The sequence below is a fragment of the Artemia sp. Qi Xiang Cuo genome, chromosome 5 (genome assembly GCF_049724085.1).
Source record: "Artemia sp. Qi Xiang Cuo chromosome 5, ASM4972408v1, whole genome shotgun sequence".
Taxonomy (NCBI): Eukaryota; Metazoa; Arthropoda; class Branchiopoda; order Anostraca; family Artemiidae; genus Artemia; species Artemia sp. Qi Xiang Cuo.
In genome coordinates, this window is record NC_142798.1 from 30,047,213 (window position 1) to 30,066,893 (window position 19,681).

Sequence of the window (19,681 nt, forward strand, 5' to 3'; positions counted from 1 at the left end):
GTTTTATCGCTGAAAAGGATTTCAGAAGAAAATAGTCACAAGCGATATCATCACAAAGTCACAAAGAAAATAGTCACAAGCGATATCATCACAAAGTCACAAAGAAAATAGTCACAAGCGATATCATCACAAACAATAGTGCAAGTTTACTAGTAGAAATAAAAAAAATCATTAAACTTATAAAGGAAACAAATGCAACACTTGCAAAATTTACGCCAAATCACAAGTAAACACGTGAAAAATCGGTTATTACGCAACTTTTTATGATCTCGGAATTTCATGGGACTAATAATTTCTAATAAGGAAAAGCTTGTGAAAACCTTTTTGTCTATTCCATTTCTTTTCAGAGATCCTGATAACATGATTGCGTAATCTTATATTTTGGAATGTTGTAGTAAAAGCAAAGAATGTATAAAATACAGAGTACTAGTGCTCGTATTTTTGAACTTGAGGCTTTGTAGAATGGACAACCCCCACAGCTGGTATATATGGAAGGTTCATAACTGCAGATTCAGTTCATAATGAATTTGGAGGGACAATATTTTGGCTGTGACAATACGAAAGGCGTCAAGTGACCTTTTCCAAAATGTTCAGGAGAAGCAAAAAACTGTTTCGGAAAATATGCCTCCATGTCTCTCTCGAACTCCAATCGTGCATTTCTGGCCGTATCATGGAGGGCTCAATTGACAATTTTCGTAGCTCTGAAAGAGTCGTGCATTTGACACTTTTTGGTCTGCAAAACTGGTCGAAATTTGCTTATAACGCGTTTTAAGTGAGTTATAAAGATCGATAATGTCAAGAACAACAGGGGATACAATCATTCTGATTAAACCAATTGATTCGGCGTGCCCTATTTTAGTAGAATCGATATATAACTCATTTTGTGACTGATACGTCACTTAACGCCTTTCGTATTTCCACAGTCGATTTGTCAAATATGGAAACAGACATATCACTGTTTCTAGAGGAAACCAGCCAGTGTTGGCACAGAAAAAATTGAATATTTTCTAGATCAAGTATATTAGATCTGCGAAGAAATTCTTTTTCCACAAACGAACCTCATACCACTAGAGCTATGTTTTATCAAGCTTATTTGGTTTTCACAGACACGGTGAAGGCATTTTTTTTTAAATTAGCTGTGGTATTTTTGGAATGTAATTCAACTGTTTCCGAAATACAAAACACGTAAGATATATTCATTTTAAAAATTATAAAATGATGACTTTTATTCAAATAATACCAAGCATACGATACTAAAAATGCATATACTGTTTTGATGAATTTAATTGTACTGAAAATGCATCTTCTTGTCTTTAGTTCTGTTGTTCTTTCGACAAATAAACTAATAAATCAGCAACCGTTTTTAATGAGAAAACTTGGAAACAAGTCTACCCTGAGGAAATAAAAAAAAAAAAAAAAATTGCGGACAGGCTAACCTAGCCCAGAACGTTGACAGACAAAGAAAAATGAAAGATCGTAGCATCATGCTCATCATACAATACATTAACATGAAAAATTGTTTTCGTCATCAAAATGCCTGATTTCTTTCTAAATTTTTGGATTCTACTATACAGGATTTAAAAATTTTAAATAAACATTTTAAGCTTTAGTGGCCAATTAAATTGTAAAAAAACAACAACAACAAAACAATAAATTCTGGCTAAAGAGGTAGGAGGGGGTAATTCCACTTAATTTTGTGTTGCTGGAATTTACTTTTATATGAGATTTTGATAAATGGAATAAGAGTAAGAAAGAAAAATAGAAGCCACAACAATTTCACACACATTTTAAAACAACAAATTTAGAATCATACTCGTATCACTCCGTTCATCCAGAAACTAAGATAAACTATAGCGATGAGCAAAATTGAACATTTTTATGGAGCAATGAAGACCCTTGACGAATATAGGAATTCTTAGGGAATGGGGCTTTGAACCCTAGCTCTCCCTGGATACGACACTGGCTATGGAACATTATTTACTGTTTAATTTATGCCTAAGCGTTAGATGAAGTACAGGACTATGAAACTAAATGCAGCCAACAAAAGTAGCTTCCGAGAAATAGGCTTCCATAAGGTCAGTAAGTAAGTGTAAGCCAAATCTACTGTAAGTATAAACGCCTTCTAGTGAAAGCTAACAACAAAACAGATCATGTTAGATTGGGTGAAGAGTTGTTAAAAAATAAATTGAGTTATTTTAGAGTCATCAGTAATTCCTGAAATAAACTGGCCTAATGCACGAATTAGAGCTAACTTTATAAGTAGAATGAAAAAAAGTAGCCCTTTGAAAACGGTTAAATAGACTCAATCTACTTTCATACTGAACTCTTTAATTCATAGTTAAAAATGCAAATATGTTATTCTTCATGACAACTTCCCCGTTAAAAAATGTATGATGTAACAACTAATACAATCATAGCATAAATTATTACGTAACCTAACCTAACCTAGGTACCTTTTCCACCCCTAAACCCCAAAAAACAACAGTTTGAATATCGTAGATGCAATGAAAACCAGGCTATGGATTGCATTACCCTATAGCGGTGTCTTGAATTAAGCCGTCAAAAACAGGTTTTTGGTGACTGGTTTCCGTTGCAGTATATAAAAGAGTAGGTTTAACATTGGAGTAACGAAATTTTCGTACTTGTGTATTAACAGCCACTCACTCAAGTTTATGCTGTGAAATTATCCCCCCATCGAAAATTCCCCCCGGTAAATACCCCCCTTCGGAAAAATACCCCCCCCCCCAAAAAAAAAAATACCCCTTGGACAAAACCCGCAGCGGAAAATACCCCCTCCCAGAAAATACCCCCCACCCCACCCCGTGGAAAAAGGCTTTCCAAATTTGAGAATTTTATTTGAGTTTTTTTTTTTTTTTTTTCCGTAGCGGGAAGAAAATGTAAGCTCTATATTATTCCATTTGGCTTATTTTCATCCCGTCCCTTCTCATCTGTATGTAAACTTGAGTGATCCGTGAGGAATCCGATGAGTGGTCTTTCCCTTGGCCGTTTTCTAAGGGACATTTAGCTCCTGTAATGAAGAATAATCAAAATCCTAGTAAATCCATGAAGGGTAAGCAATGTAATAAAAACCACACATTTGGATGTAAATTTCCTTTCATTATAGATGCATCTAAGGTTAGGAGGTCATTAATCTAGCTAGGAGGTCATTATCTTCCAAAGAGTTCATATTTTGCTGATGGTTATTGGAATTGTGTGGCTTTATACATTTTAAGGAGGGGCGCTATGAGGCATGAACACAGAGGCGGGGGGGAGGCGAATGGACATTCGGCCATGTCCATTCACTAGATCTTAAGATTTTTATGAATATTTTAATTTTTCTTAAATGTTTCCTAACAGTTCACCTATTTTCTACATTTTGTTTTCTATTCAACTCCCCCTCGAATAAATCCCCGCACACGTAAGGTACATCAGTTTATGCTACCAAGGAGTTGAACATACATGAACACTCCCATTATAATCGCTGTAATTTTTTTGTTATTAAAGTAAAATGAATCCCTCCAAAAAACTTTGACATGAATTCATAAATGTCTTTAAAACTTTTACTTTCGGTTAGATTGCAAGTTTATGTGGAATTGTTCTGGATTTTAACCAAAAACCTAATTAACCAGCCCTTTAACGAAGAATCAGTAATCATTTCAGTTAAGCTATCTACTGCTTTTAGTTAAGCTATTTTTGGTATTTTAGTGTTTTCATATTACTTCTAAGGGAGGTATACTTTTTATATTGAGGAGTGAGGTTTTTTAGTGTTTTCAAATTACTTCTAAAGGAGGTATACTTTTTGTATTGAGGAGTGACATTTTTTAGTGTTTTCAAATTACTTCCAAAGGAGGTATACCTTTTGTATTGAGGAGTGAGGTTTTTAAGTGTTTTCAAGTTACTTCTAAAGGAGGTATACTTTTTTGTATTGAGGAGTGAGGTTTTTTTTATTCCTCCACTTTCCTCGTAAGCCACAAAATAGTAGTTCAAAAAGCGGTAGATTATGGTCATGAGTGAATTAACTTACTACTACAACAGCTTAAGCATGTCTTATTCGGTTACAAACTTCACACCATTTTCAAGGGAAGTATTCTATACCAAATAAGGTTGATTATAAATTGAAATAAAAAATATGGGGAAAAAAATAACACAAAAAAAGATATGCATATTTACATTAAGTGGCATTATAGAAAACCTTAATACTTAGATTTAAAATTTTTTCGTTGTTTTTAGATCAGTTTCGAACTTTCACGTGACTTATTAAGAGAATCTTTAGACGACAAACAATGTCACGGTGCTTCTGCGGGTATCGTTTATGTAATTCAATAAATCGATGCAGCTTATAGAATAAATGGTAAATTATACTGATTAGCCTAAATTGAAAAGTAAATAAATATCATAGCATCTGAGGTGGGATTTGTTTATATTACTGTCCTCACATGCACACATCACAAGCACAAAAGAGTCAACTTTTTAGCAGAATGAAAGCAATAATTTTGTGACTTTTCAATTGGTACCTTTCAGTGGTACCTTTCCGGATGATTTAAAAAAAAACAGTCGTAAAGCCAATACCTAAAGTTTCGAATCCAAAAGAGGTGAGTGACGTACAGCCTATATCTTACGACCCCTATAACATCTAAAGTTCTCGAACATTTTCCAAAGAAATGGTTACTAGAAGATTTCTGTGATAAAATAGATCCCTGTCAGTATGGATTTATCAAAGAATCTAGCAAAGTGCATTATATAACTAAAATTATGGAAGAGGTTCTAGATTATCTAGAAAATAAAGATGCATTTGTAGAAATATTGCAAGTAGACTTAGAAAAGGCTTTCGACAAATCAAGCCATCCGGATATTCTTGAGTCAATGACAGATTTTACAGCTTTTTTAATTCGGATAGTTCATAGTTTTTTACACGGACGGCAACAGTATGTTAGTGCTGATGTGGTACAATCGGATTTTATTGAGCTTTTCTGTGGAATACCCCAAGGTACCAAAACGGGACCTGTTTTATTTTTAATATTGTGCAACAAAATCGCGACATGACATGAAAACAGAGCGAAGTTTGCAGACGATTTATCATTTCTGATAATTCAGAAGCTAGGATCCCTGATTAGTACGGATGGCATAATTCGCTGTTTGGAGGCTGACTGCGAAGAAAAACGGGTTTCAATTAATGATAGAAAAAAGTCAGCACTAATGAGAGTCTCGTTTTTGAAAAAAGAAGTTCCTAGTAAAAGCGATATAAATGTGCCAATAATAAATAATAGGACAATTTTAGGTGTGACTTTAAACTCAAAAATGTCATGGATGGATCATGTAAATGATTGTACTGAGAAGGCAAATATAGCGTTGCGTAATCTAGTCACAATTCGGTGATTCGGTTTTAGTCATTTTTCACTGTTGAATTTTTATAAACTGTACATTCGGAGTATTTTAGAGTATGCTTGCCCTGTGTGGCATCCGAGGCTAAGTAAAGAGCAACGAAATGACCTTGAGAATGTGCAGGAACGAGTTGCCTATGTGATATAAGGTCCGGAATTCACGAATTATGATGATAGCCTTAAAATCCTGGGCCTAGAAGGAATTGATGCCATGCGACACCAGCTAAAATGGCTTTTGGACAGAAGCTTTTGGGGTGAAGCAGGCATCGAGACTTGCTCCCTGAACCGGCAGGAACAGGGTGTAATACAAGGCACCAGAACAAACTGGAGCCTTGTAAGCCTGCAGTTACCAACCGATACAGATTGTCTTTTCGACAACGTTTTGTTTCTCGTTTTAATAAGTAAGTGACGAGGAAGAGTGAATATTTCAATTATATTTTGTGTCTCATTTAATTAATGTTATTTGACATAATAAATTCGTATCGTATCGTATCGTAAAATTGGTCATAAATATTAATAAATACGAGAAAGAATGAAGTTTTTTCATAAACGCGTCTATTTCAAAGCTAATCACGAATATAAACGATTTGCAAGGATTTTCACGCAACATACGACTACTTCTTAGATTTAAACAAAATAATTTGAAAATATACTTGTAATATAGCAATAAAAGAACTGGATAAAGGCTTTACGAGGCAAATGAAGTTGAATACAGTATAATTGGAAAATTTTACTATTTACTTTAAGCTATAATAGAAAATACTTGCCCTAACGAAATGTTTTTCTTCCTGCAAACGGCATGTTAACTAATATGTTATTGTCTGTTTTGTTAATTTTATTAATTTTTGTTTTGTTAATTTTGGCGGTTATTCGTAGACGTCAGGGAAGCCTTCTTTTTGTTTTTCATTTCTTCTTTTCTTCTCCTCAATATAACTGAAGATTTGATCCATCCGCATTTGCCCGACGATAACAAAATGAAACGTTTAGCCACAATTGTAAAAATGTAAAAATAGAACTGGATAAAGGCTGCAAGAACTGTACTAATAATTAAAGCATAGTAGGCTAGGCAAATTTTCCATTTTCTTTCTCAACTCTAATATAAAAAAAAAAGCTCTAATAAAATGTTTTTCTTCCTGCAAACGGAATATTACTTTATGAGACGTTCTACATATAATACGTAGCAAATATTTGAAGATATCAGAGCAACTTGTTTTATTTCTTATTACTTCTTTTCTTATCCTCAAAAGAAATACAGATTCACATGTCTAACGAAAAATACAAGTCCCTGAAATGCCCAGCCTTAATAAAATGGAATATGTCAGCATTTCCAAGTGAAAAAATAACAAAAAAACTATGAGACAAAACTGGGAAGAAACAAGGGTAAAACGAAAATAAGAGAAGAACGCGTGGAGATTTCTCGCCGATCGAAAGAAAGAATAATAATGGAAATGTTTCTACAAGGTATTAACAAGAAGCTGTAAATACAACTACTACTACTACTACCAACAACTCATCGCAGCACCAAGCCGCCTGAGGCCAACACAGCTACGCACGCTCCTCCTCCACCCCAATCTATTCAAAGCCTCCCTTTTTACCCCCGTCCACGAAGTTCCCATGTCCTTTAAATCTGTCTTTATGGCGTCCTCCCACTCCAGACGGGGACGACCTGCTTTCCGTTGAGCCCTAGATGGTTGGCAGAATAGAACACTCTTCGGCAATATGTCATCCTTCACCCGCATTACATGCCCTAACCACCTCATCCTTTGTTTCATTATAGACCTAGAAAGCGTTATTGAACCACATTTTCGTACAGCCTATTGTTTGAAATACGGTCAGTCAGCCGGGTACCCAGAACAATCCTTAAGCAATTTCTCTGGAAAACATCTAGCAAATCTTCATCCGCTTTTCGGAGCGTCCATGCTTCAGAGCCATATTTGACCACTGTCATCACTGTAGCTTCTAAGATTCTAATCTTGGTTTGCAGACTTATCTTCCTATGCTTCCAAAAATTTTTTAACTTTGAAAAAACACCATGACTCTTGGCTATTCTACATTTAACATCTTAACTAATCCCAACGTATTTGATAATACTTCTACAAAGGTAAGTTAAGATTCCCCACTGATAATTATTTTCGTTAACCAATGACACATTTTACTAATCACTAATTACTAAACTAAGTGACTTAGTCTGCTTAACATTAATTTTCAAACCAATACTAGCACCCTGAACTCGCAAAAACTCTAAAACTTCATTCATTTTGCTCACACTTTCATCTAGGATGCTTAAATCATCAGCATAATCCAAGTCCAGGAGACTTTTTCCTCCCCATTTGATTCCGTGGTCTCCCATTGCCTTTCTTGTCCTCCTCAAGACAAAGTCTATAAAAAAATCCACATAAAGGGGGATAGAGCACAAACCTGCTTAACTCCTGATTTAATACAAAACCAGCCGATAACCTCATTTCCTACCTTATCTTAATCATTTTTATTATCTTAAAGAGAAATAATCATTTTAATGTATTTGTTTGTTATACAAGACAAGGATAAAACCTTTACTAAAGCTCTTCTATCAACAGAATCGAACAATTTCTCATATTCTATAAAACTGAGGACCAAAGGTGTTTGAAAACTTAGGCACTTCTCCATTGTTTAAATTTCAATTTTTTCCCCTGAGTGGTTCTTTCTTCTATTTTTGTGCCTGATGTGATAATAACAGCATTGTGGAGATTCCTACAATACCATCCACATTTTATCCCTTTTTCACTGACTTAATTTTTTTTTCTTCTCTTACTCCACTTCATGATTTTAGAACCATTCATTCTATATGGTGTTTGTTTTTAGACTTGTCAGGTCCCCAGGATAACGCCTAGCATATCCGAGCACTGAGAAATATCTAGAATTTTTGGTTTGACAGCATTGAAAATCGATAGATTCAATACAATTAACAAAGATACGGTACCTGAATGTGGGTCTTGTAATAGAAATCTGGCTGGGAAAACCGACTTCTGGCTCTAACAACCTCACTAAAAATCATGGCTTGCTCAAATAAATAAACTTGAAGTTCTTTGTTCTTGAATCCTTGCCCTGCACCTTCCGAGCAAATTAACTGGCCGTGATGAATCAACTTCCCTTGAGCTGTTATTTTACCCTAAAAGAAAACACTCATTGAATTGTCACAAAACCCTTTTGTGACACTGTCACAAAAACGATGAAATGAAAAATGCGTGGTTTTCTTTTAATTTATTTTAGCAAGGCTGTTGAAAGAGTGGATTTTAAGATTTTATGGAAAAGACTGTATTTTTTGGTATCAATGGTAGCATTTCAAATTGGTTAAATTGGTATTTGAGTGAAAGAAAACTATACGTGACTTAAAATAGTAAATTTTCCTGACCGTTTTCTATAAAGTGTGGTTTTCCTCAGGGCCCAGTTGTAGGTCCTCTGTTGTACCTAATGTTCGTAGACACAGTGAGATTCTATATTTCCAGAACTTCAGTTACTTCATTTGCTGCCGACACAGCTCTTGAGATTGCAGCAAAGTCACTTACAAGACAAGAGATCCTATTAAAGGTGAATAAAGTACTCCCTGCACGGATTTTTTCCTATTAGACTACTTATTGTCAATGCATCGAAAACCGACGTTCTGCTCCCATTATTCCTTGTGTCGTCTTATATAATGACCAACCACTCACACACTTCGAAGAGATCGGGTATTTGAGATTCATTCTGGATCGAAATTTGAGTGGGTAAACACACTGCGACATCGTAGAATACATGTTGGCGAGAGTCCTTGGAGGTATGAACAATTTTCAACACTTTTTACTTTTAAAGATTTTCCTTTTATTGTATTATTCTTTAGTACGGCGATACATAAGTTATATTTGTTTAATTTGGGCGAGTAACATTAGTAGCCATTTTAGGCTAATACAAGTACTGCAGAATAAAGCTATAAGGTTGATAGGTAGGCATGATAGTGACTATGGTGGTACTGTATCACTTTTTAGATGGAATAATATTTTAAAGTCGGTGAAACAAGAGATTACTATTAAATAAAAGTGTTTGAATGGCCTTATACTAGATTTTTTTAGGAATTTCTTTAAGCCTAATTCGTTTGTCATGACCATTCTACAAGGGGCGCTGCTAGTTTTACATCCAAGTCACAGAACACAACGAGAGCGAGTCGTGTCACCTGGCACATAGGCCTAGCAGTTTGGAGTTCGTTTCCAGCTACCGTATATCAAGCTGAAGGTGTACCACAACCTAAAAATCATATTATTTTTTTTCGGGAATTTGGCACCGTTAAATGTTCTAGAAAGGTGTTTTTTTTTCATATAAACTGATTTATATTCTATTTATTCTTTTATGATTTGATTCGTATTTATTTTTTTCATCTTTCTTAGTGCTTTTCCTATTCTTTAGTTTGTTTTGAAGGTGTTTCTTTTTTTGCCCAATATCTTTTTTTCTATTAGTACTGCCGTTACTACCCCTTTTTGTTTGAATTTGTAAGATGAATGAATTGACATAAATGATACTCAACTTTTTTTTTTTTTTGCTTTTGTGCAAATTGTTGTCTTATTGAGTTTTGTTTATGTTTACAAAAATATCTGAATTGAACTGTTCAGTATGAAAGTGGTTCCCATTTGTTTTTTGTAAAAATTGTCAAATTACCGACTCTCAACTATCAGAGTTACCCGTTTAAATTACTAATGCTCCAAATTATCATTCTTACCTGGAAGTATCAATATGTCAAAAAAAAGGTGAAAATCAATATATTTCGGCATATTATCAAGCTGAAGGTGTACCACAACCTAAAAATCATATTATTTTTTTTTCGGGAATTTGGCACCGTTAAATGTTCTAGAAAGGTGTTTTTTTTTCATATAAACTGATTTCTATTCTATTTATTCTTTTATGATTTGATTCGTATTTATTTTTTTCATCTTTCTTAGTGCTTTTCCTATTATTTAGTTTGTTTTGAAGGTGTTTCTTTTTTTTGCCCAATATCTTTTTTTCTATTAGTATTGCTGTTACTACCCTTTTTTGTTTGAATTGGTAAGATGAATGAATTGACATAAATGATACTCAACTTTGCTTTTTTTTGGCTTTTGTGCGAATTGTTGTCTTATTGAGTTTTGTTTATGTTTACAAAAATATCTGAATTGAACTGTTCAGTATGAAAGTGGTTCCCATTAGTTTTTGTAAAAATTGTCAAATTACCGTTTCTCAACTATCAGAGTTACCCGTTTAAATCACTAATACTCCAAATTATCATTCTTACCTGGAAGTATCAATATGTCAAAAAAAAAGGTGAAAATCAATATATTTCGGCATATTATCAAGCTGAAGGTGTACCACAACCTAAAAATCATATTATTTTTTTTTCGGGAATTTGGCACCGTTAAATGTTCTAGAAAGGTGTTTTTTTTTCATATAAACTGTTTTCTATTCTATTTATTGTTTTATGATTTGATTCGTATTTATTTTTTTCATCTTTCTTAGTGCTTTTCCTATTATTTAGTTTGTTTTGAAGGTGTTTCTTTTTTTGTCCAATATCTTTTTTTCTATTAGTATTTCTGTTTCTACCCTTTTTTGTTTGAATTGGTAAGATGAATGAATTGACATAAATGATATTCAACTTTGTTTTTTTTTTTTGCTTTTGTGCAAATTGTTGTCTTATTGAGTTTTGTTTATGTTTACAAAAATATCTGAATTGAACTGTTCAGTATGAAAGTGGTTCCCATTTGTTTTTTGTAAAAATTGTCAAATTACCGACTCTCAACTATCAGAGTTACCCGTTTAAATTACTAATGCTCCAAATTATCATTCTTACCTGGAAGTATCAATATGTCAAAAAAGATGAAAATCAATATATTTCGGCATATTCATTAATTAAGTTCCTATTCACGGACTGGCAAAGGCATTTTAAAAATTGCTGACAGGGTACAATAACATCTGGATTCAACTCATAGTAACCACTAACTGAAAGGGCATCGCTAGGGACGCACGCAAAGGGGAAGGGGGGTGTCTGGCTCCTCAACAATTTCGTAGGTTTTAAGTGCTGTCTTGCACCAAGCAACCTGAAATAGTATTCGAAGACAATCACAAAATTTGCAGCAGCCGCATTTAGATAATTTTGAAAGCCCTTGTTATAAGCTGTGAGTTTTTCCACCTGATAGTGTACCAACGAAATTATCATCTACTTTAATTTTTATTGAAGAAAAAAGGACAGTATTAGTTCTTCTTTTGCTAAAATCTTGACTTGCTGCTAACCATCTTAAATTTTGAAAAAAAACCCAGATATTTTTCTTTAAACTGAGAGTAAATCCCTAATGTGTTCTGACATTTGTATTTGATGTTTTAATATCACAAATCGAAATTTCGTCCGACATACCAATATCGATTTTCGCCCACCACAAAGCAAATGTAGCAAACCCAAGCTTCAGAGTGAACTTCTCGAATAACTTTTCTGCTGATAAAGCAATTTTCCTATCAAAGAACGTGATTACAAGTAAGTTTTCCATACAAATAACTGTTTCTGAACCTTCGTTCCTGGAACCATTTAACTGAATTCCATTTAACTAAACCTTATTGAAACTAAGCCCCGTACACTTCAACCCCATTGCAACTCAACCCCTTTTAACTGAACCTTCGTTCAACTGAACCCTCGTTTAACTGAACCCTCATGTAACTCAGCCACCATTTAAATGAAGCCCTGTTTGACTAAACTCAACCCAAGCCTCTGGTCGGGCTTAAATTTTAACAGGATGCATTCTTTAGTCTAGGAATATTCAAAAGTAAGAAAGAATTTGAAGAAAGATCGTGAGGCATAGGTAAAAAAACCTAAGTTTTACAGGCTCAGAAACTTCTTCTGCAAAAAAAAAGTTCTAAGAGAAGATTGCGACGGTAGCCGTTATTATATTTAGAAGCAGGTTTGAATAGTGAATCAATCGCCTGTTTAATTTGGAACTTTCGGGTGAAATATGACGTGTAACATCAAAACCAGAGACCAGTTAATGCACGCCTTTACAGGGTGGAGGAAGTAAAACACTAATTCCGAGAGCCTCGGATGGTTACCCATTTCAACGCCCTTACGATGTTCCAGTGACCGGCCAGTGCTGGATAAAAAGAAAGAAAATGAAAACAGGTCCGGGTATTAAGCCCTTTTTCGGACTTCCAAAGGATTTGTTTCGTAATTAGTTTTAGTTTTGTATTCAAATAAATAACCTCTATCATTTACGGATCAGCTTTGTGTTTGAATGATTTTTTTTTCACTTGGTAGTTTTTTTAAAACTCTTCTTTCCCCTTGCAAAGGTGACTGGGAAGACGAGTTATCAAGAGGGGGATTTTAAACACCAGCTTAAAGTTTTCCGATTAATAGTCCAGGTGCCACGCTTGGCTATCTCACCTATTTCAATATGGGGTTCCGGAGTAATAGGTCTATTTTTAAAAATACACAAAAATAAAGCCCAAAAAAACACTTATGCAGAAAACAAAAACGGCACTTTAAAACAAGGGAGGAATCCATTAAATTTAGATCTGAACTTCAGATTTTCCGAAAAGTGATATCTAGTGATCAAAAGCCGCAAAAACCGGTTTCACACGTCATTTTCCTGTATCATTTATGTTGTTTTGACTGCTGTTGTCTTAGTATCAAGACCTAATCAAGACAACAGACTGAATTGAATGGTAAGTTTATTTCTTAACTATCTCATCAGGGTCCTATATTCCAAATTAACCAAATTGCGAGCAGACATAGTATTGATAGATATAATTGTGGGTAATTTGGTCGCAGTGCCCAATGTTGCAAATATTTTTTAGCTAAGCTTCGATAATTGATAGCTTTAAAGATATAGTAGGTGGGATATAGCTACACGGGTAGTAATTATTTAGAGGTATACAAAAATGAGCACCCATATGGGAGGGCCGGGGGGGCGGGCTCTTGCCTCCCCCCCACTGGCTGAATGATGCTGCCTTATTTTTATATTTTTGTTCTGAGATTTTTATTATATAGCATTAAAAGTAGCAATTAGACGAAGTTTGCCCCCCCCCTAGAATTCAGCTTATTGGCGCCCATGTATACAAAGGACGGTATTGTTTAGTCTAGATGTTGCTAGATGGCTTCCCTGATTTTTTTTTCATTGAGCTTAGAGTTTCTAGTCTTACTAGTATCCCATTCTCTTGGCCAATATCTATCTGCCAACTAAATTTCTATATGCGATGATGTTCCACAAATACAGCATGTAATCCTGCAAAGAATTTCCTGTACTCTAATAAAAATCCATTCCCCCCATGATAGCTCTGGGAAGCTTGAATGGACAGTTTTTAGAGACAATGAGCTCTTACTGTCAATTAATGGGCTGTGATGGGAGCAGCAGCATCCTGGGGGTAGGGAAGGGTGTGTTACCCCTATGTTTTTAACCATTTAGTAAATTTTTCGTCAAATTGTTATTTGTTTTCATCCGATTTAAAGTATGTTGATTTAACATGTTGATTTGGTTCCTGTTAATAGCCAAATTTGGTAGATCTTGTAGTTCCATTAAATTTGGTTATGATTTAACATGTTTACTTGACTAATCCTTTTGTAATGTCAGGCTAATTTAAGCTTTTGTAATGACAAAAAAAGTACGAAAAAGAAAACTCCAAGGGAAAAAGATACTTGGTAGTGCTAAATTAAAATAATCTGCTGCTGCTTTCTGGCATACTGACATTTACTTTTAGTCACTTAAAAGACGGAAATGACAGCTCTGAAATCCTAGATTTGAAAATTCTCTTCTATTGTGAAATTGACTGTCCTTAATGGTCATCAGAAAATTCTTGGTGCTTCACGGCATAACATTGCTTTCTAAGGTTACTTTCTTTCCTTACAATTTTCTTTCCTTATTTTCTGAGAAGCAAATACAAAGAAAGATGGATGAACTAGTGGTAAAGACCATAATTTTTTAGGCATTTCATGCAAGAAAATGCTATTTCGGATCGTTCACCTAGTCTGTTTATTAGTAAACAGACAAAAAACAAAAGATAGTTTCTAATAATGATTTCTTAAAAATTTGGACCCTTCAAGGCAAAATGCTCGGTTTTAAGTTATTTGCTTCTCTAAAATGTGTATCCAAGAGGCAAATATAGGGCATATACACTTTCTAGTGATGTATTTCAAAATTAGTGGCGCTTCGGGGCAGAAACTACTCTTTTCTAACAATTATTTCTCCCAAAAAAATAAACTTCCATTATTTCAGACGGTATTTTCATTATGTAGTAGGCATAGTTGTCATTTTAACAATATGCATTCGTCAACCCCCCCCCCCTTCTATAGAAAAAGACGTAATGACGCCATGCGCCAATTTGAAAAACTAAAAATGCAGGAAAAGTGAGTACTCTGTCACTGTGACTCTATCATGCTTGATATCCAAAGTAAAGCAAAGCTTATAGAATGCGTGTTTGACCTTTGGACCGGTACTGACCACAAAGTCCTTGCTTTTCCAGTGTACCTATCAGGAGGATTTGAAGATGCAATTGGAGTATTTCACTGCTTCCAGGTAACCAGGCTATAAACCGCGAGAGATTTGCTAATGAACTGAGCAGCATACATGAAGAAGCGGATACCCGTGTCGCTCTTCACACGAGTTTCTGTGCCAGGACGGGATGCACGGAAATAATCGTGGAAGCAAATGACACAGACATTGTCGTCATCTTGCTTCAGTCTTTTAAGACGATTGAAAAGTAAAGCCATGCCACCCCTAATGTTTTGGTTCGTCCACGGGACAAAGTCATTTCGATCACTGAGCTTGCAAATAGACTCCCTACTTCTCTAGTAAATTCAATAGTGTTTTTGCACTGTTTCACCGGATGTGGTACTGTGAGCTTCATTTTCTCCAAAGGAAAGAAGACGATCCTTAGAGCAGTTGTGCCGTGGTTACCTCAAACATCTGCTCTTACTGAACAGATTTTGGAACAGACCAACCGAGTAGTTGAACTTGAGGACGATGTTATGAAGCTGTGTTTTGAGATTTTGATCGCCTCATACAGAAAATCAGACGAATTTTCGTGTTTGAATGACCTCCACGTTCACTTGTTCCCTCAACGGAAAACACTGAAGAGCCTGCCTCCAACCGACGACTGCTTTGCCTTACATGTGAAAAGGTGCATTTACCAGTAGTCCATTATGCTGCAAGCCCTTACGCCCCGCCTCTCGCACTATTCTCCGCTTGATTTTGGATGGAACATGAAGGACAGATGCATTGTACCCATTAAATCAACCGTTCCTGCTTGGCCATCCACTATTCAGATAACTTCACCATATTACTTGTGGACCAAAATGTGCATGTGCAGATAGAGGTTGCGATATTTTGTAATCTTTCTGTGGGAAGTGCGGTGATGCCGACGCTCATTCAGACGAGGAATAATTGTGCGTAACTTGTAGTGGAGGAGTAATAGGAAAAAAAACCGCAATTAACTTGGGAATGTGAGTATTAAATACGTAGTGGAAATTCTGACTTCGTTTAGTTTCTTAACCTGCGTCATTGCTGCCATTTTTTCCAACTAATTGTGTTAGTTTTTTATGAAGACATTCTATGGCCTCTAGGCATTTCTATCTCGTATTTGAGCGGAAAACTGCACCTCAAACTTTGTGGAAGATGTATTTTCTTGCATGAGACACCAAAATGTGATAAAATGTCAAGTTTCGGAGTGTCCCACCCCTCGCAAGCAAGTGCCGTTGGTGCTTTTCGAATCAGCATGGTCTAGGGGTGGGGGCTCCCGTACCTGCCCCATTCCATTGTGGTATGTTCCACATTTTCAACACCTGGCGCCCGGACTATAAGGAGATTTCAGTGGTAGACTTCTTATGGTTTCAAGCCTTTACATTCCAGAAATGACACTAGAATCGTATTTTGGTGCCATAAGGCATTTTATGATGGTGCTGTTACGACGAGATTATAAAAAAGCGCGTAAATGCGTATATTAGCTTTGAAATAACCTTAAAAATCTCTCTACAATGCTCTAGTGCCCTATTAGTGCTGGAGAGCTAAAACAGAAAAAGGGAGATCTTACGAGATAGCGGTTTTTAAATGTATTTTTTAGGTTTTGGCTACAAAGTGCCGAACCTCTGTACTAGGGTGCAGCTACTACTGCAATCATGGAATTCAATTGTGTTCGGGCCCTGGACATGAAAAGTTTTGACAATTTTCAAATATATAAGGCAGAAGGGTAAATTATTGTTTTTAGAGGGGAGAGGAGGAATAATTTTGCGTTGAAGCGGTATTAAAAAAAAACACCTACAAACAATTAATCAATAAATAATTTAATCAATAAAGACAATTCTATTCGAGTCAGCTGTTACCACCTCCAACAAAACGGGTAGAATTACATTTTCTAGCCATATTGTTAATTTGAGAAGGATTGAGCTGAATAGAGTTGATTCGAGTGGGAATTGAGTCAAACAGGGTTGGGTTAAATGGGGGTTGAGTTGCATGGGGATTGAGCTAAATGAGGATTGAGTTGTACGAGGATTGAGTTGAATGGGGGTCGAGTTGCACGAGGGTTGGGTTGAATGTAGTTGAGTTGCACAGATATTTTGTTGAATGATGGTTGAGTTGAATGGGGGTTGAGTTGTACGAGGGTGGAGTTAAATGAGGGGTTATTTGCACAGGGGTTGATTTGCATGAGGGTTCAGTTGAATGGGGTTGAGTTGAACGGCATTTACTTGCAAAAGGGCTCAATTACACGGGGGTTCAGCTACACAAGGATTGTGTTACACGGGGTTCAGTTGCACGAGGGTTCAGTTGCATTCGGTTTAGTTACAGGAGAGATTAGTTGCAATGGAGACACTTACTTGATGTAAGGTTTCACAAGAGACTTTAATCACTTTAGAAATTATACATATAGAGTTAACACCTTTCTCTCTGCCAAAAAGGTAACAGAAAAAACTTACATCAAAGCCCTGAAGCCTTCCGACGTTCATCATGTCATTTGCCTCTTTTGGTACAACTGTCATTACCTCGCATGCCTTATTAAGCAGAGCCACCTCGTCGTCCAGTTTAGCCAATTCTGTGTACTTCAGGAGATCACCAAGTAGAAGCTTATATTTCATTAACCTTTGAACTGGCTTTATTAAGAGGTCAGCTACTGTAAGCCGGTGACCCAGCCTTTGCCTCAAATCCTAAAAGAGATAAATTAGTTTTGGAAAAACAACATGCCTTTATTAGAAGTGTGCTTACAAAATAATTCTTAGAAAGGATATTCCAAGTGCTTTATCCCAGCTGCTTTGAAAAATAGCTTTGTTGAATCCGTTCATATATTTGAACGCTTACATAATTATTCACAACAAAAGAAACGCTTACGTCAATAATAAAGCCCCCCCAACTGAGCTTCGTTTTGAAAAGCTTATGCGACGGATTGGATCGTCTTTAACATCAATCATAAAGTTAAAAAAAAACAGTCATGCCTAAAACTTGTATCCTAAGAAGCGAAATTACTTCCATGATTAGAAAAAAGAGAACTGGAAGGCCAAAAATAATATAAAAGATCCTGCCCAGTATTCGTGAGTGATCCTCAGGGGGTTAAATAAGGTCAACGAGTTGATTTAATAACACTTGAATTTCATAAGTTTTCATAAATGATAAATATGTTAATTCAAATTTAGTTTGAATGTTACGAATTATTATCAAAACTTTCTTGTCACTATGTTCCAACAGCTTATATATAAAAAAAAAAAAAAAAAAAAAAACTACGAGATTGTGCAGTGGCTTTTTACTTAGACCAGGCCATAATAAGCAAATGTGTTACTAAAAATGGTCTTATACTTGTCCTAATTGTTCAATATCTGTAGCTTCCCTTCCTCGTAGACTCTCATTTACTATCTTCTCTGCATCTGCATGATATATTACAGTAATCCTCACTCTCTCAAGTCCATTCTCTACTAGCTCTTATATGAATAAATTAAGAAAACGCGGTATGAATAAAGATTAACCTTTCCCAGCATTAACAAGATTCACGTTGCCTGGGTAACGTGGTGTTACGGCAGCTTTCTGTCGGCTTTGCCGACAGAAAGTGTTGCGGGAGAAACAGTTTGGTTTTTATTTTCACCATTAATTAAACGCTGTAGTTTTCAGCCCATCGAAAATTTTATAATGATATGGCCTAAGATAGAGTTTTTCTCCAAGAAAAAAAAAATGCTAATGCTTTCGATTTCTCCTTAGAACCAATTTCATTCTCAATTTTCTCATACCCAATAAATATTGTTAATTTCAAAAATGCACCCTGTATACAAGCTAATGGTGGGCTTGCTACTGTGGTAAAGCTTTCTAATTTAGTTAATTAATAATTAAATATTAGAAACGGTATATTAACCATATAAATTAAATTATTAATGGGAATTAAATTTAAACTAAAAAAAAAATCATAAAACTTTCCTAAAATAAATCTAACTGAAGCAAATCCACTAATATGATGTTTAGACCGCTTGTGGTCAAGTTAAAACAGAAAATTCACATAAGAAGGGTGAAAAGAGTATTTTTCAGCCCTAAAGATAGAGAAAAAGAGAAACAATGATGAATTTCGAATTGAAATCCTTCGACAGAAAAGAACATGGCCTATATGGGACCAGAAACATGACCCTAAGGAAACCCATTGAGGGTATATGCACATAATGACCCAAAGATGGCAGCATAATAGCTGTAAACAAAATTAAGTTGTTTTAAAAAGTAAAATATTGAGAATTGGGACAATTCTTCTTTAAATGAGGAGCATTGTGGTAGAGCTTTCTAATATAGCTAATTATTAATTGAGTAAACGCATATTAAGAGGCAAAAACAAAGATTTTAAATACCACTTCCTAAGATAAAGATTCAAATCTTGGAATGTGTGGGCTTAGAGGGAACTTCCGCAATAACCAATTTCCAGGCTAAATGCGTCAATGTATCGAAAGGACGTGGTTAGTTTTTCATATATATACCCCGATTTTTTAGACTGAAGAAAGACCTTTTGACTTGCAGGGAGAACCTCTGCCCGTTTATTTCCTCGTTAAGAAATACCTTGGGATCTTGTCGGATCATTGTAAGTGTATAAGTATCTTATTATATATTATTGTATTTTCTGAGACTTGTGGTCTACTTGGGACAGCCAGTCCCAGTAGAATATCTATATCTTTAATTATTATATGTAAATTGGATAAAAATATTGGATTTTAGACAACCTCTCCATGATCAACATTTAGCCCCTTGAACATGCCCGGTCGGTACGCCTCATTAGTTCGGTCAAAGCCTAAGGCACGCTACCAAAGTTTAATTACCTTAGGGCCTGAGTTCATC

At 35.4% G+C, this 19,681-nt stretch overlaps 1 protein-coding gene across 2 annotated transcripts in view; it reads right to left on the bottom strand.

Annotated features, from left to right (window-relative positions):
- Window positions 1-19,681, bottom strand: part of trio (trio Rho guanine nucleotide exchange factor) — a 456,894-nt gene that overhangs the window by 25,024 nt on the left and 412,189 nt on the right. For both annotated transcript variants that reach the window (XM_089089484.1, XM_089089483.1), the window contains 2 exons: window positions 17,305-17,532; window positions 8,341-8,529 (listed from right to left, as the gene is read on the bottom strand). In XM_089089484.1, the coding sequence (XP_088945610.1) occupies window positions 8,341-8,529; window positions 17,305-17,532 (417 nt within the window). The remainder of the gene's footprint in view (window positions 1-8,340; window positions 8,530-17,304; window positions 17,533-19,681) is intronic.